We start from the raw sequence: 24,615 nt of genomic DNA, 5'->3' as shown, positions 1-24,615 counted from the left end.
ATGTTGTCTTTAAAATAGTATTTTTGGCTTTTGGACTTTTGGCCATATAAGAACAAGCAAATGGATTTTGTAAATTTTTTTTTTTTTTTTTGCAATTTTTGGATATTTTTTATATATCAATTTTTGTAGCTCTAAATACATGAAATAAATGGCCCTAAATAATTATCTTCCATGTGTAAAATTGATAAAATATTTCCTACCATTGAGGCCCTGACTGTGGTACTGGCTCTAACAACATTTAGGTAAGACAAATCTGCAAATTATGTAAAGCTATTCTCTCAAAGTCTTTACATTACTGAAGGTAAATGTTTTAGGGCTGTAGTGTCCAGGTAGACTGTTTGATTCGTTGATATGCCATTATCCAAACAAACCATCAATCACAGTTTCTTGGCTGAAGAGTCGATTCAGTCCATGAAGAATTTCTTTGGTTGACTACGGTCCACAGATCTTTCTAGTTTTCATAAAAATGGATCTATTTAATTGCAAATATGAATATCTTTTGTAATAAAGCATCTTGGTTGATATGCACACACTGTTGTTGTTGTTGTAGTTATTTTACTACTCTGTAGTCCACATATAAATGCAGAGTAGATCAACCTCCACATATTCCACACTGCTGCCTATAAGTGTTGTTGCCATGTAGACACAAAAGATTCTCATAGAAGACAAAATTTATGTCACATGCTAGCAGATGTGGAAAGTATAAAGCTGGCTTTATTAATGAAGCAACTACTTTTTAAAAAAAAGTGTATTGGTGTGAGAAACTCAAGTTCTGTTGAATGTTTTATAGATAAAGTTATGTTTACATTTAGGAGATTCATGCTGGACTTACCTTGAGGACTGTTTCTGGGGAACAGTGATCTGCAGACACCGTTGGCCACTGGGCTGACTTTGGTCTCAAATGAAAGAGCTGCCATCGAAATAAATGGTTTAGAGGTTAAACATATACAGGAAGTTGTGTCTCACTGAGGTTTAAACACGTCGCTTTTTTCTTTGTCAACGTATATTTTCAGACTTATATCAAGTGTTTTACTGCTGCGGTTCTCATTTGCTCCACTCCTAAATATTCTACAAACAGTGAAGAAGAAGTTTCACCTCTCTTGATACGAGACTCTCTGATCTCCTCGCAGACTCTCTCAAACTCTTCGTCCAGCTCGTCCCTGATGATGGCTCGTATCGTGTCCTTGAGGGCGTACGCTCGGTGACGGATGTGGCGGTCTGGCACACAGATGTAAACAGTAAAACAAAAGGTCACTTTTCACCATATAATATTAAGCACGTGATTCCTCAAACACAAAAGTAAGGCTCTGCACTGATTTGATTTTCTAATAGATGGCTTTAGAGAGCGTTGTCCACTTTGGGATCACTGCTTGGTTTCATTTAACGGACAGTCAGTGATTCACCTCGAAGGTTCAGTCGGTGAGCGGCTGATGCTGATTTTATTTGATCACCATCTCTCCACAGTGAGCAGGTGAGTTCAGGTAAGTGATCCGCTTCTGTTTCTTTCTCAATAGAAGAAATTTCAAAAGGATTTTCTCTGCAACTAAAGCCTGCCTGCTTTACAGAAAATATCAAACTGTCGACTGCTAAAGCTAAAACCGTCTCGAGTGGCTGTAACTAACAAATGAAAGTGATGCAACAGCTGAAATTTCTCCTGGAATCACCTGTTGAGTCTAAGAAGCAGGTAAGAAACAGCAAGAAAAGCCTGCGGTTTTTGAACCACGGAGGTGATATCAGGCCACTTTAACCAGTTGTATTCAGTTTGTTTGAATATGGTGTGAATGGATCCTATTGGACGTCTCACCCATAGGGTCGCTGTCTGGGTTGTACTCGAGAGCGTTCCGCCAGATGAGGTCTGCGTCTGACATGAACTTGCCGACGGTGACGTACTTGCTCTCATCGATGTTGGTCAGCAGTGTGGAGAGGTCCATGGGCTTCTTGATCACCAAGATGTAGTCTGGGACCTGGAGGAGATCAAAGAAGAGAAGCTGTGGGACAGGTTCTGCTTGTGGTTTTATTTTTTGGTTGCAGTAAAACTTTGGCCGCTTTTTTTGGTCCCATCATTGCTATTGTGGCATTTTTTTTACACGTGTCAGTGAAAAATTAATGTTTGCAAAGCAGTTATGAAAAATGAGTTGAGAAAAGTACAATCAAAATCTAAATAACAATATAACATATTACACATCAAAGTTAATAACAGATGTTAGATAGAGTATTTTGGATTTCCTAACCTGTGATTAAACTGGATGAACAAAAAGCAGATAGGATTTCTGAAGGCTGAATTTGCTTCTATAATGTTAAACTGGAAAAATCTATCTCATCCGAGTTTAACTCAGTCCCTCTGAACAACAAAACCAGCTGCCTGGTTTGCAAGACATGTTATCTTTAAATAATTACACCATTTATCAGAGCCAGAGACTGTAAATACATAAAGAATCAACAGATATTATTTTCAGACAACTTGAATTAATCATGCAGTGTGCAATTCTGTTGGGAAAGAAAAAAAACAAACAAAAAAACCAATAAAACCGCGAAACCATGACCAACTTCGCTGAACTACCAGTTACATAACAAAAATTCTGGGAGTTTTCAGGTAAACTGCATGCTGTGTTATACAGAGCAGAAAAGAGACAAAAATAGATACTGAGAGGAAAATAAAAAATATGGCAAGAGCAAAAAATGCTCAGAGTTCGAAAAGATAGGGGATTTCTGTAATACAGCCCCAGGTTCCTCCCTCTGTAGATATGTATGCCTCTCTGTACATGAAATCCCCAAAATTCTGAACTATATCACTGAACTTTTGGCCTTTTAGATTACATTAGATAGATACTTTTTGGTGCATATAAACCACAGATAGAAATATAAACAGTGCACCCCGTGGACCAAGATTTGCAGAGTCATCTACTTCCAGAACTTCTGGTTGTTAATGCCCAGTTCTGTGTGGTATCTAGTGTATTTCCGAAATCAAAGACTATGAATCTGTGCAAGATCAGGTTTTAGCTCAGCTTCAGGTGTGTACCAAGATGTACAAAGCAAACTGTTTTAGATTTGTAGATGTGTAAATGTGTCTGAGCACTTCTCATCCATGAAAATGAAAAGTATATTCTTGATTTCATGAATAGTTAAAAGTAAGACATCACCAGTTTGTTCAGTGGTCATTGGATTATATAGCCTTCAGTGTTTTAACTACTTTACAGACGTCACACACACTGCTCTGTTTAAGTTCACTAAATTTAATCCACTCGCCTCTTCGATGTCAACCGGTTTGGTGAAGGCCTTGAAGCGACGGTCCAGACTCAGGCGCTCGGTAATGTTACGCAGGAAGAGGCGGAGCTCCCGCAACACGTCTTCTTCCTGCTGCTCCACACGGAGACGTTCCTGCACCGACAGCTGACGGGGGGGAGGCAGGGGAGCAACAGGAAGGATCTCCATGTCCTGAGTCACTGAGAGAGGAGGAGAAAAATATTATAGTTTAACTATTTGGGTTAGGGGCCTTCTACTCCACCATCTCTGATTTGTTTGGAATCATTTCCGTGACTAAGTATTTCATAATAAAACTATTGTATATGTTTTGTTTTGTATTATTGTGATATGCAGCTACATGTGGTTCAGAAAATATCCCTGGTTGATTTCGGCAGCATCATTTTTTTTTTGTTGATGTGTCCCCAAAGGTGGGGCTTTTTAGGATGGCTTAAATTTTTTTGATATATCATCTCACCCATAGACAAATCAATTTTGAATCAATGCCATTATGAGAAAACACTGAAAATTTTAGGCATTTATCATTAGTAGTTCCAGAGATTCTCAAATTTAGTGCAAAAATGTGCAGAAAATGTGTCAATGGGCAATATTTAAATAAAAAAGATCTCAAACAGTATTTGATATATCAAGCTAAAATTTTACAAATATCTGAAGACAAATCAGATCTGGTCAAGCAGAAAATATTCTAAAAATGTGATGATTTGAGATGAAACAATCTCAAATTCAGATCAATCCATAAAATTTGCTGTCGCATTACGCTCCACAGCTCACAACACCCTGAACCGAAGCATCTGAACAACACAGAATCACACACATGCTTTTTTCTTGGAGGGTGGAGCTTCGGCCGCCTGGTTGAGAATAAGGTCCTGGAAGAAGTTGACCTTCTCCTGCTTGGTGGGAGCACTGATGGTATAAACTTCCCCGTACTCCTCCCGAAACAGACACTGGATCTGTTGTTAGAACATAAAAGACATCAGACCACTTGTTAAATGTTAAGGGGCTAAAAATTGCTGGACTATTTGGCCTGTTGTGGAGAAACACAGCTAAAACATGGTAGTAAAAGTATTTCAAATACATTCTGCATTATTTCTGACTCTGGACAACTTTATGCCTCACCTCCGGGTCGAGCTCCTGACGAGGGACACTGCAGGTGGCGAGGAGGAGGATGGGGGAAAAAGAGGGGATGCTGCCCAGCAGACTGAGGAAAGAAGCTCTGAGTGCCTGCCCTGCTGTGTCCCACCACTGTTGGATGTGGGGGATGTAGAGGATGCTGGGAGACGTCCGTTTGGCCTCACAGAACACCTGATCAGAGAAGAGATCAACGTTAACTTCCTTGAAACTCAAATCCTGCACAGACAAGCTGTTTTTCTGCATTTAAAGACAGTAAAATACTGTTTAAACATAAAACAAATCCCATCATGCGTGCCATAGATGCCTGTCATCACCACCAGATGTCACTGAAGGACTGCTTTAGTTTAATCATGTCCATATGTTCAAGAAAGCAAAGTCAACCCTCTCTGCTCATATATGCAATTTTACTTTCATTTCAATAAGATAGGAAGACAGAAAGCCACAGCAACCTCCCCAGAAGTGTTATTAAACTTGATAAAACTTTCTGCAGATTTTCATTTCATTATTTGTTTGAGAACAATTCTTCCACTCACCTCAGCTGGAAAAAATAATAATTGAAAAAAAAAAAATGTATATTTCTTAATTTATACCAACTGATTGTTTAAGCCGTTGTTTGGGCAAAAATGAAAAAAAAAAACTAGTTCAAGCTTCCCAAATTATTCAAAGGATTTTTTTCTTTTCTGCAGATTGTGAATATGCTGTCTTAGGCTTCAGAAAATATTCATAGGAATATTCCTCTTTATCAGTTAGTACCTCACTGAACCCCAAAATCACCCAGCAAGTTTGAAAGGCATCAAAAATCTGGCACTGAAATGTTAAATTGAATTTAAAATTAAAGTCACACCATTTATTAGTCAGAAAATGTAAAAAGAGACACAATTGAACAGATTTTGAACTTTCCAGCAGTCTGTGAACTACTCATCAGTGACATGCCATTCAGACAGAATCAAAATTTAAACCACTCAATCTAAAATTGTGGTATTTTATTCTACATGTATCATCTGAAAGTTTGCCAACAGCTTTACTCTTTAGAAAACACATAAAAAATGCAACAAATCAGCTTAGTATAAACTACAACAATAAAGGTCATAGCTCTGGATTTTGAAGATTAGTTCAGTCCACATGCTGGATGCAGTGTTTGCTGAGGAGTCACCTGTGCACAAGCCTCCTCCGGGGAGGTGCTGCTGACTCCAAACAGCACAGCAGAGTCCAGACTGTGGACGGTGAATCGCTCCATAGCATGTAGAACAGCGGGAGCCAGGTGGGAAGTCTGACCGGCACCGGGGCCACCCGCCACGAGCATTCTGGGCCGATATGAGGTTGGTTGTTTGACGGCACTCCTGTAAGAGGCAGCAGAAATGTAAGAAAAGAGCAAATCTGCAGTTTGTTACCACTGGCATTTGAAATAGTTTCTGACAAACATTCATTATGTATCTGAAATTAAATAGATCAAGTTTAATCAGGAAAAAAATAACACTTTTTACTTAGTAGTGGTAATTAAGTGACATTTCATGTAATACTCCTTATTTTGCACTTCTAAGCAGTATGTAAATAATGTTTTAAATGTAAGGTTTTTAATAATTTGTTAATGTATTTTAATAAAGTAATTCCTCATCCAAAATTTAGTTTGAATGAGGGCTGTGAGATATTTGTTCATGTGTAAAAGCTGTTGAAATCAAAACTATTTTACTACTGTGAGGATTTGTTTATATGTTCACTCAAACAAAAATCTGCTTTTTTATGTTCAAATTTCAGTCTATGTTTATACTGCTGTCAAGTATGCGCCACGTGAAGATGCTATAATTAATGCCAAATACATTAGTAAAATCTTGTCCTCATATTTGCTTACTACAACATTATGTTTTGTTTGAACCTCTTAAATCAAGTGTTAATGTTTTGCTTGTACAGGATAAATGCAGAGTTAAAATAAAGCGATACCTCACAGGTGTCTTTATGTTCCTTTACTGGGATAAAGAAACCCCTGTAGATCAAGGTGAGCTTTTGATCAGACTCACCTGGCAAAGTATAGGAAGTTTTTGTCCTTGGAGGTAGAGGGCGCTGAGATGCTTGGTGTCGTGGAGCCTTCGTCTCCATCAGACATCAGACCGTCGTCAAGGATACCAGAAGTCAGATCTGACATGCACAGAACAGATTTGTAAGGAGAATGTTGTGGTTTATCAGGACTGCAGCAGAGGTGCCTCCACATTTCAGTTGCTACTCACTTGGCTCTCTCTTCCTCTTCATTCCCTGCTCAGCGTGAGGAAACAGCCTCTGCAGAGCCTCCAGGATGTCGCGCAGGGCAGCGCCCAGCAGCGGGTGAACCACGGGGGACAGAGGTTTGGCGGGGGAGGCGCCGGAGCGGTGTGAAGCTGGTGACATCTTCCTCATGGCTGCCACAAAGTCGCAGCTGCTGACGGCGATGGAGGAGACGTCCAGCAGGAGCTTCTGGGAGGTTCCGTAGATCTGTGGGTAGCGACGCCGCAGAGCACACAGCGCTGCCTCAGTGCACACTGCCCTGATGTCAGCACCACAGTAACCTGGGAGAGACAGACGTTCAAAAATTCTCCAAAAAATGCACTAATAAAAGAAAAAAAAACTGCTGTAGTACTCCATATGCATGTAAAGAAAAAGTTACATTTACACGACTGTGCAAAAAATTTGTCGTTTTAACAAAGTTATACTGAGCATAGATGCATTTCTCACTATTTCTCTGCATTAAGACAGCTAGAATATATAGGAAGTATGAACACTGTATTAGAAATTACAAAAAAAGTTTCAATTGCAAGTTTTTAGTGTGACCTTCACTTACAATGAACATGTTCTGTGCTCTTTTGAGATTTTCTGCTGTTTTATACCAGATTTCCTTCAAGGCAAGATGTCCTATTGATTGTTTGAATTATGTTGTGTTCTGAAGTTAGACTTAATCCCTGTTTGTGGTGTTGAGTGTTGCCATATTGTAAGAGTTTAACTCACTGGAAGCTTCTTAGCATATAAGACCAAGTCTCAGTCACATTATTTCATTCAAAATGCCAAAGATTTCTGATTGTATAAAACCAAAACATCAGCAAGTCCACTCTCAAAGGCAAATCAGCAAACAAACTGGATATTCAAGATGCGGTATTCAAACTGTTCTAAAGAAATATGAAGAATGCGGAGAGATAAAGGACTGAAAAAAGAACCAAAGGTCAAGAAAACTGTCTGCTGAGAAGTTTCTTTTTTGAGATTGGAAGAAGTTCAGCAAAGAATGTGCTCAGCATCTGGCAGCAAGAGTTCTGAGGAGCGATGAGTCAAAGTTTGAAATGATCAGGTTCAATCAGAAACATTATGTGAGAATAAGATATTTAGTTAAACATGGTGGAGGCTCTGTCATTGTGTGAGGCTGCATTTTTGCCTCATTATAAACTTGCCACAACAACAAGTGTGTATATGACACTTTTCAAACCCAGCAGTGACATCCGGAGTTAGTTCACTAATGTATTCTGAAACAAGATTATTAAAGACCTTATAGACACGAGGCATAATCTGAAATTGAACTCTTGAACTCTAAATATAATTGAAAGCCAATGTAATGTGGTCAAAGCTGAGGTTATATGAGAGCAACATTTAGTTTTACTGAGTCATCTTGCTGCAGGGCTGTGGACTAACTGTAACCAGGTTACAGCCTCACAACTTAGACAGGAATGAAGAGCATCACAGTAGCGTAAACAGAATGACACAAAAGTATGAAGAACCATTTCCAGCTGCTGAAAACATAACAGAGGATGTATTTTTGGAATATTCTTCATGTGACAATAGCAGGACTGAATGACTGACTCTGGGTTTCTGGATGAAGATTTCCTACTTGCTGCTAATGTTTTCGAGGTTTTGGAAGATGTTACTAAAGACTTGCTGTGTGGTAAATTGTCATAATTTCATTTTTGCTTTAATGTCTTTGAAGAAAATGATAAGAAATCTAGTAATCTATCGTACCGACACATTTCTCAGACAGTTCTTCCAGAAAGTCTTCAGAAGGAGGAGGCTTCCACTGCCGGGTGTGGATTTTCAGGATCTCTTTACGAGACTGAAAAACACAGACGGATGAGCTTAATTAAAGTTTAGTTACAAATCAACAAATAGAACAGAGAGTAATCTGCATTATTACTGATAACAATGATAACAAAATTCAAAACTCCGATTGTGGCCACACTAATCCTTTGGAGTAAAAGCTGCGCCATCACCATTTTAATATATTTCCAACCAGACACAGAATGATTACAGTGACTCTGTGATCACCATCTCATACAATAGTTGTAATTCGCTGCATCATAAACTGTATAAATACAAGTATTTGAACTTGGATGTGACAAAGAATTTTAAGTAAACTGTATGACCACAAGGAGCAAGAAAAACGTTGTGGACTGCAGAAAAAAAAAAAAAAAACCAAAAAGCTTCCAAATATGAAACAATAAATTTTCAGTATAAAACAAAAGATTAAAAAGTGGAAAAAATACACTTAGTTAAATAAAATGTCACCTCTTTGTCAGGCAGGCCGAAGAGGAACTCTCTGTCGAAACGTCCGGGCCGCCGCAGCGCCGGGTCGATGGAGTCCAACCGGTTCGTGGCTCCAATCACCACGACTTCACCTCGACTGTCCAGACCGTCCATCAGAGCAAGGAGTGTCGACACGATGGAGCTGCAAGGATTTAAAACTATCAGTGATTGTTTGTGGTACAGTTTTTGCTCAGGAACCAGAGTGATTTGGCACAATGACACTCACTAGTATAGTGTGTTGAGGCACCGTAACTATCAGAGAAAGCATTGTACCTCAACAGCTGTTGTTATAAAGGTAAATTTAACTAACAGTGACAGACCTGTGTATCTGATCCTGTCGGCTGGATCGGACCGGAGCCAGACCATCGATCTCATCAAAGAAGATGATGGACGGACGCATCTGATATGCCTGAGGACAACAAACACCAAAACACACTCAGCCTCTGCACCATAAACAACAAGCTCAAAGAAAATTGACGTTTGTGTTTGTTCTTTGGATCAACACTGATTGCAGGAAACAAAATTTAAGACCTTTAAATACCACATTGAGTGGAAGTCCATACCTCTTGTTATATATAGTGGTCAAAGTATTAAAGCATCATAGCAGCCAAAGTATTAATGCAATACAATTTATAAGCTGTCTTTTTTCCTGCTGTGTATATCAGTAACTGCTTAAGATATTGGTAATAAAATTAATGTGATAAACATCAGAAAATGGATTCCGGAAACCGCGGCAAAAAGGATTAGATGGTTGTTTTCCAGCAATGGTAAGCCCTGTGATCACTTGGAAAACTTTTGTACATGTAAAATAAATTAAACTTTAATTTTTGTCTTTTTTTTTTTAAAGATTTATGACATTACAATTTTGTTATATTGCACAGAAGATAATTTTTAGCCCTCCCTCATTCTTTATAGTTGTGCTGTTTCCAAAGAGGTGCAAGACTTTGTACTGCAATAAAAAATGAGCAGTCAGAAAAAAGGTGACAGGAGCAATAAACTCCCAGAAACTGCTTGGAGTTGAGAGTTAAAACAGAGCGTGATCTACAGTCGTTCCAGCAGGGGGCAGCACTAAGACGTCAGGTGAGCGCTACCTGTTCAAACAGCAGCCGCAGCTGCCGCTCCGACTCTCCCACCCATTTGCTGAGGCAGTCGGCTCCCTTCCTCATGAAGAAGGTCACCTTCCTGTTGCTATGGCTACACTCGTTGGCCAACGCCCGGGCAACCAGAGTTTTTCCCGTCCCGGGAGGGCCATAGAACAAACAACCTCTGGAGGGAGACACAGACAGAGTATGTTCAATCATTTAAATGATTTAAAGCTCTGCTGAAGCCTGTTTGATCCTGTCTGGCTCATACACGGCTTGATACACTGTTTTCAGTCTGGTTGCGGTGTCAAAGTATCTTTGAAAAGTAAGCTACTGTATCTTCTGTTGTAACTACAGATATCTGCAACATCATCTCACAGAGTCAAAACTCAAATTCAAGGTAATTGCATCATGACAAGTCCGAATTCCAGTTTGAGATAACTACAATGTGATTCTGATCACTTGTATATAACCCCTGTATATATGTGAATCCTTAATATGTGTGTGTGTTCTACCTGGGAGGCTGGATCTTGAAGTTGTCGAAGACCTCAGGGTAGAGAAGTGGGAATACAACCATCTCCTTCAGAGCTGAGATGTGACCCGACAGACCTCCGATGCTGTCAAAACCCACCTGAGGATAGAAAGAAAGGAAAGTGAGGAGGTACAGAAGACGTAACAGACAGGTCACTGAATTTTATGTTTTTGTGTGTCTTAACTCACGGATTGATCGATGGCCATTGGATCAATGTCTGCAAGACCTGCTCCTGAGGCCATCTTGTCTCTGCGAGTCCCCAGAAGATCCTCTGAATGCAGGCCGAGAGGGCGACAGCTGGCAGGAAGAGTCACAATCAGACGAACATCAGGAAAATTAAGAATAAAACTGACGTCCTACACAGAGGACCTTTATTAGCAGGCATTGACTAATAATTTTTATATATTTGGACCTGATGTATATTTGCAGTAAAAAGTGATATACAGTTTATGTTTGACATATGTTTAATTAAAAAATAACTTTTCAACGGTTATCTTTCAGTGTTGATAGGCTGTTCATACTGAAAATACAATTTATTTGTATTTTTTTTTAAAAAAGGCATGTAGTGAAGTGATTTTGCAAAGATGATTTGAAGCTTCCATTTGGTTCATTTTCCTCAAAGAACTAGAAGACAAACATGATTAATTCAAGGACTGCCAGAAAGTTTTGTTTGTACAGTTTCTGGCATATAAATAATCCAATTTGGGAGATTTTTAGCTGTAACATGCCTTTAGCTTCAGAGGGTTACTACATCCATCTTTTCTACACAGAGCCTTCATATTCTTTGTAAAAACACAGCGTACATATTTACAGACATACCTCTCCAATGCTAAAATGTTCAATACATGTCTATAAATATAAGCATGTTAACCTGAGAGCCTCTTTTCACTTCCCAGGAAAATTAATGTGACTCTGTCTGGGGTGAAAAACACCGTTTCGCTAAAAGATGAGTGTATTAGAAAAACATGTTGGCCGGCTGCTTGAACAGATGAATCTGTTTATCACATTTTTTTGTTTGTTTGAAAGGTGTTAATGTCATTTATATCTATAGGAATATACAGGAACAGTTCATGTCATTGTGTTTCAGTGAAGAGCTTTGTTCTACACACTAACCTGTTCAAGGCTTTTTCGTCTTCGTCATCAGAGTCGTCGTCCTCATCAGACTGACTGGACCAAGCACTCTTAGTGGGTCTGGAAAAAGGAACAAAACCAAAAGACAGTTGCAGATTGAGGTAAAGGCAATGGACTTGGTTCGGAGGTTATGTGATAATAAACATAAAAACATTTAGTTGCATGGACAAGCAACTGCCATCGCTGGAAAAGTCTCATTATGCAGTTTGATTTGATATCTGCTACCTTTTGATGCAATGATGCTTCAAGAGCAAATTACACAAGAAAAAAGGATATAAATCTGGATACAAAGTGTGTCTGTCAGGTATTCTACAGATTCATACTAAACTGGTAGAAACTAATAATAAGTTCTGAAATTATGATATTTAGTTAGAGAGCCCTCATTAGACCAAACTGTCATTGTAGACCAGGATCTGATTTCACAAAAAACTTGCTGAGATCAAGCAAACAATCAAGTTGTACCAAAACGTGACTGACTGAACAACTCCTTCAAACTGCTGATCTTTTTTTTGCTCCAGCAGAGAACTTTGGAATAATTTAACAGTTAAAAGCAATATTTTACCAGGAAAATACAACAAAAAAATGCTGATTTTGAAAACAATTGCAACCACAGCTATTTTCCAAAAGATTACTGCTGTTTTGAAAATTCTTTCCGGGCTCATTGCTCCATAATACTCATAATACTGTCAGGAAACCACAAAGAATATTTTTGTCAATTGGTGCCTCTGAGTGTTACCATGGAAACACAGGTTTTAATTCAAAGTTTCATTTTCATTTCATTTATTCATTTATTTTTAAAATGGGACAATTTGTATTGATGTACATTTTCATGTAAATACAATAGATTGTAGCCATATGGCTAATTTCCGTCTCAAGTCCCATTGGCAGATCAAAATTAGAGAACATCATAAGACCATAACTGAAAGAAAAAAAATTAAATTTATAAAAAAAAAAATAAAAAAAAATTTTTTTTATTTATATATATATATATATATATATATATATATATATATATATATATATATATATATATATATATATATATATATATATATATATATATATATATATATATATATATATATATATATATAAAACAAACAAAAACAAAACGATAACGCTTAGTGGACATAACAGACAAAAGCTGAGATATCGAGTTAGCGTGGTTGTTAGCCTGGTAGCTAATGTTTTAGCTTGCCTGTATGTGTCTAATCTTAGACAAACTGGTCTAACAGGTATCTCTCCATAGCACAGCTGAAACTACAGCATCACTCGCGTTTGCCACAAATGTTCTGGCTGTAGCATTTGAGCTCTACTGTATTCAGACAGAATAGAAAAGTTGTGTCCACAGTCTCACCTGAAGGCTCCTCTGCGGCTTGTGTTTGGTCCTGAAGCACTAATCCGGAAGGTTCCTTTCAGAAACTCTAATCAAGAGAAAACACAATTATCAGACCTTCAAAGTGTAAGAAATATGTTAAATGTTTATTTTTCCACAGCATTATTTTTTTAAAATCCTGTTTGCTATTTTCTGTACCTGCTTATTATTCTTTTCCTAACATGACATAGCAAAACACAATTTCTACATTCTGCATTTATTACATAAAGCAACAATACTGGCAAAAACTACAGGTGAGCTCTGTGTCTACCACAACATGTGATATGCTGGTTCTGTTGCTGCTGTTTCTGTAAATTCAAAGGCCAACAAGAGAATTTTGATCTTGCAGCGCAAGAGAAATAAAACAATCATCTGTCATTTCGAAGGTAAATAAAAAGCAATACAACCTCAGTCATCCATTAATCACCATTAAAAAGAAAAACAAATATTAGTTAAGTCACCTGAGAAGAGTAACTTAACTTGATGTATAGCATCATGGAAAAAGTTTAATTTTAAAACTGCCATATTTTAAAGATGCAATCAATATGTAATCAGGTAAGCCTTCATAATGTAGCTGTGATCTAGTTACACACTCTTCCAGTTCAATCTGGGCTAATTACAGTTGTCTATTTTTTGTGATTTGAGAAGTTTTGTACACATCTCCATTATAAGCTACTGACCGCTGCTGGGTCCCTGGTAGAGCGATGAGGCTCGGCTCATTTTGGCGTCAAAGCTCTGGTTTGCGCTGCAGTTACTGTCTTCATCTGCAGTCACTGCCTGCCTGCTGTCCTCGTCCACGGTCATACCTGGAAATACCAGAGCAGAAAAAAGTTTTTAGAGCACCTCGACTTCCTCTCTTCTCCCATAATCACCTCCTTTTCTTATTGTATTGTACAAACCATTGCCATCCTCGCTGTCAGTGAACTCTCTCTGTGGTACCGGAGTTCTTGTCCTCTGGGCTTTAGAGTAGATCTTCTAAAAATTCATCAAACACACAAATACTGTAAGCAACTTATCTTACTTTCAACACCAAAGTTAAAGATTAGTCTTTAATTAGTGACTTCTTCTCCCAATTTAGTCTCCATATCTTAGGCTTGTATTGTTTAACCCCCTGAACTCCAAAACCGGCTGGTGGGTTTGCAAGGCATGTTATCTTCTTAAAAACATACCAAAATTACGCAATTTATCAGCCAGAAATTGCAAAAACAGAAAGAATTGTCGCATTACTCAACTATCAATGGTCCTTAAACATGATATTCATGCGTCATTCAATCAGGAAAAGCATCCAAATCTGTGCTTAAAATTATGATATCAAAATTACTTTATTCTACATTCTCAGTCTCATTTAAATTTTTACAAAAAATAAAACATTTGCTTCAAATCCTATAAAAAATTAAAAGTTCTGCACTCATAAGTGTAGCTGTGAAATCGTTAGAGACTCCATTGAGACCAACAATCATGTAACCAATATTCAGGGGCTTTTCAGCTTAACTGCAGGCTGTCTTTAACCAGAGCAGAGAGGAGACAAGTGTGGACAGAAATTATAAATATGAATAGTAAAATATTTATATAGAGTCTCCCTTTATTCCCAGTATTGATAACAGCTGTGTGCACTTGGAAAAATGTTGTACGTGTTGATTGCAGATTTTTAAAATTTTTGTAGAACTAATAATACAAATAAAAACGCATAACAGCAAACAATTAAATAATTAAAGTTTAAGTTTGAGCTTTTCGCATCGTTTATGTTATGATAGTGGTGTGGTGGATCTCTACGCACTCCGACATCAAGTCCATCCGCACCTCAGATGTTCGGACTGTGTCACATACAGTCATGGACAAAATTATTGTCACCGCTGGAATTTTTCCAGAAAATACACCATTTCTCCCAGACATTGTTGCAATTACAAATGCATTTGGTATACACATGTTTATTTCCTTCATGTGCATTGGAAAAACACAAAAAAAGCAGAAGAAAAAAGCCAAAATTGACAAAATTTTACATAAAGCTCAAAAAATGGGCCAGACAAAATTGTTGGCACCCTCAACTCAATATTTGGTTGCACACCCTTTGGAAGAAATAACTGAAACCAATCACTTCCTATAACCATCAACAAGCTTCTTACACCTCTCAAGTGAAATTTTGGACCACTCTTCTTTTGCAAACTGCTCCAGGTGTCTCAGATTTAAAGGGTGCCTTCTTGCAACAGCAATTTTGAGATCTCTCCATAGGTGTTGAATGGGATTTAGAACTAGACTCATTGCTGGCCACTTCAGAATTCTCCAGCACTTTGTCTCCAACCATTTCTTGGTGCTATTTGAGGTATGTTTGGGGTCAATGTCCTGCTGGAACACCCATGACCTCTGACGCAGACCCAGCTTTCTGACACTAGGCCCTACATTGCAGCCTAAAATATTTTGATAGTCTCCAGATTTCATGATTCCTTGCACACCATCAAGGCACCCAGTGCCAGAGGCAGCAAAACAACCTCAAAACATCTTTGAACCTCCACCATTTTTGACTGTAGGTACTGTGTTCTTTTCTTTGTAGGCCTCATTCTGTTTTCTGTAAATAGTAGAATGACGTGCTTTTCCAAAAAGCTCTACTTTAGTCTCATCTGTCCACAAAACATTCTCCCAGAAGGACTGAGGCTTACTCAGATACATTTTTTGGAAATTCCAGTCTGGCTTTTTTATGTCTCTTTGTCAGCAGTGATGTTCTCCTCGGTCTCCTGCCATAGCGCTTCTTCTCATTCAGATGATGATGTATGGTCTGAGCTGACACTTTTGCACCCTGAGTCTGCAGAACAGCTTGAATTTGTGTGGAAGTTGACTGAGGATGTTTAGCCACCATTCAAACTATCCTGCGTTGTGTTCTTTTGTCAGTTTTTCTCTTACATCCCCATTCAGGGAGATTAGCCACAGTTCCATGGGTTATAAACTTCTTGATTATATTACACACAGTGGACAAAGGAACTTCAAGCTCTCTGGAGATGGTCTTGTAACCTTGAGATTGTTCATATTTTTTTTTTTTTTTTTTTTTTTTTTTACAATTTTGCTTGTTAAGTCTTCAGACATTTCTAGGCTCTTCTTTCTCTTCTCCATGCTTGGTGTGACACACATAGGCACAAAACACAAAGGCTGAGTCAACTTTCACACATTCTAACTGGCTTCAGGTGATTTCTAGATTATCAGCACCTGTTACTTGCCACAGGTGAGTTTAAACAAGCATCACATGCTTGAAGTAAATGATTTACCCACAGTTTTAAAAGGGTGCCAACAATTTTGTCCGGTCCATTTTTTGAGTTTTGTGTAAAATTATGTCAATTTTGGCTTTTTTTCTTCTGCTTTTCTGTTTTTTTCCAGTGCACATGAAGGAAATAAACATGTGCATACCAAAAACATCTGTAATTGCAACAATTTCTGGGAGAAATGGTTAATTTTCTGGAAAAATTCCAGCAGTGCCAATACTTTCATCCATGACTGTAGGTGGAGGTGATTTTAGGGGACAGGGTTGGGAATCTTTTTAGACCATGGTGTCCGTTTTGCAAGGGTAACCACAGATCCTCACCGGCTGCAGCCACTAGACTCAGGCTGCTGTGGACTAACATGCCTGAGGAGGACTTGCATAGAAGCCAATGGGAGATCAATGGAGGGTGAGTGGGCTCCATTATAAAGGGTTATGACCAGCTGTTTACGAACCAGGGAGGGAACACGCTTGGAGTTTATTCATGCAAAAGAATTTTTTGTTTTGTGCTTTCATGGAAGTTTGTATCTAACTTCCTATTGAACATTTTCTTTTTGCTACTGACAAAGTGTCGATCATCATTACATATTACTCTTGTTTTATCTCTCAGGCCCAATCAGAACCCAACCTTTGTCAAGAGGTTCTATTTCTGCATCTTTCTACTAGTGCACTAAAAACACAGGAGCACCTAGCTGCCATACAGCCAAATCAGAGTAGACAATCAGACTGATATTTAGCTCTTTAGAGCCTTTGTAGTAGAGATGCAACTATTTGTAAATTGGTCAGTCAGTCAGGCAACAGAAATTGATTGTCTCTATAGTAAAATAATAATTTTTTAAAGTTAATATTGAGTCAGGTTGTCAGAAGGAAATGTTTTAAGGGTTTCTTTGGTGTTGGTTAGACAATACAAGCCATCAGAAGATGTTACCCTAACAGGAATTTTAGACTATTTTTTGATATTTTGCTGACAAAATGTTTAATTGACTAGCCTTGAAAACAGTCATCTGATAAAGAACATAATAATCAGATCATTCAATAAGGAAAAATGTCTTAGTTGCAGCCCTACTTATTAGCGTGATATACCTTAGCCTACATCTCAAGTTCTTGTCTTGTAAGAGAAACAACATATACAGTTCTGGCTTTTTGGAAGATCACGATTAAATCTTTGAGATCAAGCATCAGTCATATACATCCTCTGATTTGGTTTGACTGGAGGCCAGCCATGTCAGCACCAATGTCAACACGTAAACTTCATGTGACACAAACACAAAAACAAGGGCTGGTGCCTCTCAGACTCTCAGCTGATTTCCAATATGGTGGCAGCTGATAGAGATGTCACCCCCTCCCCATGAGCAGCGAGCAGACGGGTGGACCACCTTCACGACGGCCTGATAAGAGAGGCAGCGCCCACTGAGGCCGACCAAGTGTGTGAACATGGTCTGAGCTGTGGGTTTTAAACTACCACAGGATGTAAACAAAGTTTAAAGAGGGGGTCAAAACAGCAACAGTTTCAACAGCTCTGGTCAAACTGAGATGTGTTCAGAAGCAGAAAAAATACATCTGTGTTCAAACAAACACAAGAAATGTAGTTTTATCTACTTATTTGATAGAAGTTATAAGTTTGGAGAAGGCATTTAATTTCCTACATCTTTGGTCAACATTAACAAAATAGAACAATTAACACTGCTATTAACAACTTAATCTGGTTAACCTCAGTCTATATTAAAATGTTACAGATGAAAACAAGAAATAACTTCTATTAAAACAATGTTCTGTGGATTACTGATGTAACAGTAGAAATTTTCAGTGTTCATCTTTCTCAGTGTTGTCAGCAACACATACAAAATTCCATTCACCTCCACTGTGCTGAAGTCAAGGGAAAAAATCTCAAAAACTGTACCAATAAAACTGAAACTACAGTGTCTACATGGACAAACACCAGCTGAGTTTCTGTAATGTTGTGGGCATGAATGTGTACAAGTCAAACTGGTCAAAGCTTCAACTCGAATCAGCAAAAGTGCTTCAAATAATGAGCGTAAGCCGACGTGCAGTCAACCAAATCAGGTAAAGACAAGTGCAGAAATGCAGCTGATCACAGCTTCCTCAGCAAATGTGAATGAACTTACGCATACAGAACAGGCTAAACAAGATTTTTAGGATTGTAATATTACTCAGTATTACTCACTCCTTCCTTGTTGCTACTGAGGCGCCTTTTCTTCTTCATGTTGTCCATCTCCTTCAGGACTGAGCTGACAGTGGTACAGAGAGAACAATGTAGAAATAAATAATATTAAATCTGCTATATTATCTCATAACATAGAATTTATTTCCCTACTGTGGGAGAAAGCCCTAAGGAGAAAGGTTAAACATAACTAACATACAGTACATAGAGTAAAATAGTCAACAAAGTTTCTGCAGAATTCACCAGGTTAAACATTAGACTTAGAGATGCAGCTACTGATTATTTCCATTGTTGGTTAATCTGTCGAAGATTTTCTTGATCAACCCTCTGAGTCTCAAACACTTTTTCAACGTTTTCTTTTTTGCTCCTGTCACATTTTTTTCTCACTGTGGCCTTGTTTTTCTCTGTAATACAAAGTCCTGCACCTCTATGGAAACAACAACAGAATGGCTAGAGGTAGAGAGAACTGCAAAATGTGCAGCAAAACACAGTTAGAATACTGTAAGTCATAAAGAAGAAAGTTGAATTTCTGAATTTTTCATTTTACAAACTGGAATCAAGAGATACAATAATTTACCAACAAACAAAGGGATCATCAGAGTACTCCAACTAAATGTTGTGGTTGATTTTTTTTAAATGCTGTGCATCAGAATGGAGGCAGAAATCTTAAAAATAGACATCTTAGAATCTGGAATCAAAACCTTCTGCAAGGAGACTAAATCTCTGAGTCAAGTCTGAGGAAAAGAATAACATGAAGTAATGTAAGACGAAGCAAAGGTGTTAAAAAGCAGAAACTGCGCGACATGTACCTGAATAAATAAAACCTAAATTATTTGCAGTATTCAGTCTATGGTGAATTTTGCAGAAACTTGTGTCATCCAGAGTGTTACAGCCCAAACTGACTCATGCCGTCTTACTTGGTGCTGATGCCATTGAACATGTTGGGGGCCTGGTATCTGCTGGTCAGTTTGGTCGGCCTGGTGCTTCTTCTCAGCCCACTCCTCCTTTGACCACTCCTCCTCTGCCCACTTATCCTCTGCCCACTCTTCCTTTGTCCACTTATCCTCTGCCCACTCTTCCTTTGTCCACTTATCCTCCCTCCACTTATCCTCTGACCACTTTTTCTCTGCTCACTCTTTGTCTGCCCACTTTTTCTCTGACCACTTTTTCTCTGCTCACTCTTTCTCTGTCCACTCTTCCTCGGCCCACTCTTTTTCTGCATACTCTTCCTCTCCCCACTCTTCCTCTCCCCATTCTTTTTCTGGACACTTCGCCTGCCACCTACAAATAAACATACACATTCATTATTGTTGTCACAAACAATGTCACACAAAAGTTTGTACACCAAATTTTTGTTACTGTGAAAAGATAAAAGATGAGTGAAGAATGATGACTTTTATATTTCCTTTTTTTTTTTTTGTGCCCATGCAAGAGTCTGGACAATCTTCTTGCTCAACGTTTTATAACACCACAGCCAGCAGCATCACAGCTGTGTAACAAAATCCCTTCTTCCCTCTACCAGTGAAATCTTCCCTGCACCAGCTGCAACACAAACTCAAAGCATGATGAATCCACCCCTGTGCTGAACAGCTGGAGGTGTGAACTCTTTGTTAAGTTTTGCACCTTTTCCCAAACATTGTTCCTGGCAGCCAGAACGTTCTGCTTTAACTTCATCAGTCCACAAGATTTCTTTCCAAAATGCATCACGCTTATTCAGATGTTCAAACTTCTGTGGTGAGGATGCAGAAAAAGGTTTCTTCTGATCAAATTTCTTGAAGCTATTTGTAGTATAACAAGGGTTAGATGGGCATTTTAAAAAAAATCTTATTAGCTGTTTTCTCTGAAAATTTCCTTGCTCTTCAGGACCTTAACCTGACAGTTTTTGTCCGCTGCTATTTCTTAATTACATTAGAAACTAAGGAAACAGCTCCCTGAAAACACTTTACTATCAGCTTACAGCTTCTCCTGCTTTGTATATATCAATTATTTTAATGTTTAGAGTACTGGGCAGCTGCTTACAGAATGCCTGCATATTGTTGGGAGAGGAGTTACAGTATTTACAAAGCTGAAGTTTCTTAATGATGACTTATGAGCTAATTAAGTCCCCAATATTTAGCTTCTTTCATTCTGAAATTATACAAAAAGCAGAAAATAAAACACTGGTCTGTGTTGAAAAACATGTTTCTTCTTCAACGAGATGAGTTCATCTTCTACTCACTTCAGTATAAACAGAAACAGAAATTTTAACCACTGTACGCATTGATGTCAATACCTAATTTGTTGCCACAAAAAGCAAGTGTATGCACTATGTAGCTGAACAAAAGCGATAAATAAGGTTCTACTGCCTTACTTTTATAGAAAGAGTTTAACAAATTTCTCTTTCAAAATTCAGATATTTAGATCTGAGTGGTTCTTGTTAACATTTATTTCCTTACCTGGAGATTTCTGAATCTTTGAAGATTTCCTATAAACACAAACAACACTCTGTGTGAGAAAAAATTCAAACACGTGCCATAGAATTATTACTTTATACACTGATTCAAGCGCTGCTCTTCAGTCCAGTTTGAAAGTGTTTGTGTTTAACTTGAGCATTTCATATCATCTATTCTCCTCTATCTTGTTCTTCTTCACCTCATTTCAGTGACAAATATTTTACTGCACTATACCTGACTACCAGATACAGTTATTTTTCAGATTTAAACTATACATAAATGCATATATTGTGAGAGTATTTAATACAAGTCATGGTGCCAAAATTAAACCAGTTGGTTCCAAGCATTTTGGCTTGTGGCCCCCTTACATAGAGAGTCCAGCTGAGGCTATTTTATAAATAATGCTACTTAAACTCAAGCAAAGGATCACTGCATCTGTTTGGAGTGCATATACACAGATACTTCATAGACTCAGAAATACTTTCAGAAATGACACACAAAAAAAACTTGGTTAATAAAACAATATTTATTAATAATTTTGGTCCAACCTCTTAACGGTCCTCGTCGATCTGGCACCTCCATCCCGACGTGTTCCCGAACCAATGCGATTCTGTCCTTTACGCTTGGCAATTAGCTCCTGAAGAGCGTTTCACAGCAAGAAGTCAGCATCATACTCACACCACCAATTAAGACCAGAATTACATCCACACAGGCAGCGCTGCACACATTTCTTATGTTTACAGAGTTTATTTTCAAAGAGCGAAGTACTATTTATTTCTAAATCCATGACAATTGGACTGCTTTGAAATGTGCAGTGGGTTTTCCATCTTATATAGAAATGAGGCAACAATTTACAGAGCTGTACAACTGCACAAGAACAAGCTGCACAATGTAACTTTGAGCCTGAAGGTTCTTTACTGACCCTGGAAATAGCAGTCAAAGAAAATTACTTATTTCCTTAATAAGTGTTAGAGTGAACGCAGTATGCAATACTTACATTTACATAAGAACATTACTCATTATTATTTTACCTATTACATAAAATGAAATTCAAAACCTAACTAGAACTCCAAAATGCAGTGAGATCTCTTACAATCATTTAACTAGTTTCCTAATAAAGTGATTTCTGTACATGTGCCAAGTCATTCTTCTGTCTCTATTTATTTCCTGATTATGTATTTTTCATTGCTTGTTTTAAGCTTCCCGTGACATATTATGCAAACACTGATGATTGCAGCATTATTGCCAATGTTATACTCAATATATCAATATATCAATACTTGCTTATTATCAATACTTATTTTTAATGTAGCCTATATTTAAAAACTTTGCATACACAATACAGCATAAACACCGATCTATTCACACCATCCACCTGCCATAAAACAGAAAAATAAATATGAAATGACACCTAAACAGTGTTGTAGTTTATTAATAAAAAGCTGACGAAAGTACAATTAAATAATTGAGAAAAATTGTAAAAAATTGAGTCATTAGCCAAACTACGACTAATTAGGTTAAAATATATATATATATATATCAATATTGCAACATTGCAAAAAAATGCAGGTATCAATTTAATGTTAACTTATTTCTAAATAATACAAAATGTGCTACCGTTTATACAGCATTTTAATGTTGTGTTTGCTAGATGTGAATGAACTGTCTATATTTTTGGGTGATTTAATCTGTAACAGGGTGTCAGCTTTTATAAACTGATCATGTTTTGAGTACAAAATCTAAATCCATCCAGTAAAAAATGTAAAAAGTGGAGCTAAAGGCAGAATATTGACATGACTTGACATGAAGTAGAAGTGCAAAGGAGCATATATCAGAAATACTCCAACAAATACCTCAAACCTGTACTTAAATAAATGACTTCAGCAAATTTGCTAAGTTACATTTGACCAGAGATGATGACATTTAAAAAGTATGATTTGATATTATTCATAAAATACCTTCGAGCTTTATTCAAACTTGGAACACATTAAGGTATAGAAGTCTCACTTACAATAAAGCTGAGTAAGAAGTTAAAGATTTAGAAACACAAATAGGAAACATGCATAACAATGACAATAAAAATATTAAAATGTAAAGTTAGTATATTAACAAAAACGTGAGAGCATTTAACTTTTTAAAAAACATATGGAATCAACTAAATCAAGATCAGCTAGAAGTAAAATGACATAAAAAATAGATGCATGTATAAGCTATAAAACAGAGACTGCTGAGTAAAAGATTTTTTTATTTTAATCAATGAAATGTGAGATATTTCAATGTAATGTGCAAATCTCATTATCCTGTGTGACAGTATTTACTATCTCAGAATCGTTGCAGTATTGCTTGCTTTCTGTTCTATAGATTTCTGTTTGCTTACTTATTTTATTTTCAGTAATATACAGTTTTTCTTGCTCTTTTGTTTCTGAGAAATATCTGGCAAAAGAACTTTCATCGGGATTAATAGTTTATCTTATATAGAATAATTTTAAGACAAATTGCTTTTTATTATTCCTCTGCAGTGATAAAAAATAAGTCTGACTCATTTTAAGTACATTAGATTTGTGATTTTGACAGGTTACTCGGTTTTAACAGCTTGAATCTTTGGTTCTGACAGATTGACTAGCAATGATGCACTGAGCCTCCGCAGAGAGGCTAACTTTGATAAACACACAGATACACTCACTTTGGACGGTCCAGACTTCCTCGGCCGGGCTACTTTGCTCTTTTTTCGGTTCCCCGGTCGAACCCCGGTCTTGGAGCGCTTTACCGGTTTGTACTTTCGCCGCAGCTGCCCGCTTCTCCGGTCGGCGTCCACCCTTCGTCTGCTCCTGCCGCCGGCCGTCACCATGGTAACGACGCACGAACAAGCTAACGCACGGAAATGGTTGGAGTTAGCTTACCGGCAGGTTAACGACAGAAGTGTAAAAAAAAAAAAGGAGAACAAACATCAGAGGAAAAAACACCTCCGAGTGTCTGAGGGTCGTTTCGCCGAGATGTAACGCGATGTGCTCCGTGCGTGGAGGCAGAGCTGGAAGTGAAACACGCCCAGACACACGCTTGATAAGCGGACGGACTCCGGTCAAACCGCTGGCGATTCAAAACGTCGACTTCTGCCGCCGCCTAGTGATGTCATGCCGCAACGTGCGTATGTCGTACACCTAAACTACAAAAATAATACATTTTTAATCTATGTGTTAATTTATTGTAATTATTACAATTAAAACATTTGTTTTTATTCTCCATGTGTGTTAAATTATTAACATTACTTGAACGAATCTCTTGCCGTTTCATTTTTACCTTAATATTTAAATTGTCAGGTAAAATTGTGGTTTTATTTTCATTTCTGTTGGAAAGAACTTCAGATCAATTGCTGTTGTCTCAAGTCCTGTGTGTATAATAGCAATAAGAATTGGCTTTAGAAGAAATATGCAGATCTTATTTTTGAGTACACAAAAGTACAGTGAAAATTCCCCGGAATGTCTTATATTATCAGACTGTACATTTTAATGCCTTAAAACGTACATTATTGTGACAGTCGCCAGTTATTTTTTAGCTTTATATACTGCTATTGAATTAGTTCCCACAGATCTGTATGGTCTTATCTTCAATGATTATATTTTGCATCTGAATCTCTAATGTAACTAAAGCTGTCAGATGAACAGTTAAAAGTTCAATAATTTCCTGTGTGTGTGTGAAAAGCTTGAACTACATCTGT

The 24,615-nt window shown here is 37.7% G+C and overlaps 1 protein-coding gene across 2 annotated transcripts in view; it reads right to left on the bottom strand.

The window, feature by feature from the left end:
- LOC111580940 (ATPase family AAA domain-containing protein 2-like) overlaps positions 1 to 23,980 on the bottom strand; it is a 29,689-nt gene extending 5,709 nt beyond the window's left edge. Inside the window, exons 1-25 of one of the 2 annotated variants that reach the window (XM_023288891.3) lie at positions 23,864 to 23,980; positions 23,584 to 23,768; positions 21,449 to 21,537; positions 20,904 to 20,932; positions 19,386 to 19,749; positions 18,472 to 18,535; positions 13,942 to 14,017; positions 13,723 to 13,848; positions 13,025 to 13,091; positions 11,650 to 11,727; positions 10,725 to 10,833; positions 10,520 to 10,635; positions 10,014 to 10,188; positions 9,243 to 9,331; positions 8,905 to 9,064; positions 8,362 to 8,452; positions 6,615 to 6,929; positions 6,408 to 6,525; positions 5,546 to 5,732; positions 4,378 to 4,563; positions 4,076 to 4,211; positions 3,247 to 3,443; positions 1,805 to 1,964; positions 1,096 to 1,218; positions 833 to 910 (exon numbers count right to left, since the gene is read on the bottom strand). In XM_023288891.3, coding sequence (XP_023144659.2) covers positions 833 to 910; positions 1,096 to 1,218; positions 1,805 to 1,964; positions 3,247 to 3,443; positions 4,076 to 4,211; positions 4,378 to 4,563; positions 5,546 to 5,732; positions 6,408 to 6,525; positions 6,615 to 6,929; positions 8,362 to 8,452; positions 8,905 to 9,064; positions 9,243 to 9,331; positions 10,014 to 10,188; positions 10,520 to 10,635; positions 10,725 to 10,833; positions 11,650 to 11,727; positions 13,025 to 13,091; positions 13,723 to 13,848; positions 13,942 to 14,017; positions 18,472 to 18,535; positions 19,386 to 19,749; positions 20,904 to 20,932; positions 21,449 to 21,537; positions 23,584 to 23,748 — 3,298 coding nt within the window. In that variant the 5' untranslated portion in view covers positions 23,749 to 23,768; positions 23,864 to 23,980. Of the gene's footprint in view, positions 1 to 832; positions 911 to 1,095; positions 1,219 to 1,804; positions 1,965 to 3,246; positions 3,444 to 4,075; positions 4,212 to 4,377; positions 4,564 to 5,545; positions 5,733 to 6,407; positions 6,526 to 6,614; positions 6,930 to 8,361; positions 8,453 to 8,904; positions 9,065 to 9,242; positions 9,332 to 10,013; positions 10,189 to 10,519; positions 10,636 to 10,724; positions 10,834 to 11,649; positions 11,728 to 13,024; positions 13,092 to 13,722; positions 13,849 to 13,941; positions 14,018 to 18,471; positions 18,536 to 19,385; positions 19,750 to 20,903; positions 20,933 to 21,448; positions 21,538 to 23,583 lie in introns of both variants that reach the window. The other variant, XM_023288893.3, reaches the window with a different exon arrangement.
- Between the last annotated feature and the right edge of the window lie 635 nt (positions 23,981 to 24,615).

The sequence above is a fragment of the Amphiprion ocellaris genome, chromosome 15, assembly GCF_022539595.1.
Source record: "Amphiprion ocellaris isolate individual 3 ecotype Okinawa chromosome 15, ASM2253959v1, whole genome shotgun sequence".
Taxonomy (NCBI): Eukaryota; Metazoa; Chordata; class Actinopteri; family Pomacentridae; genus Amphiprion; species Amphiprion ocellaris.
Note: the sequence above shows the minus strand (reverse complement) of the source record. Positions and strands in the feature narration are given on the sequence as shown.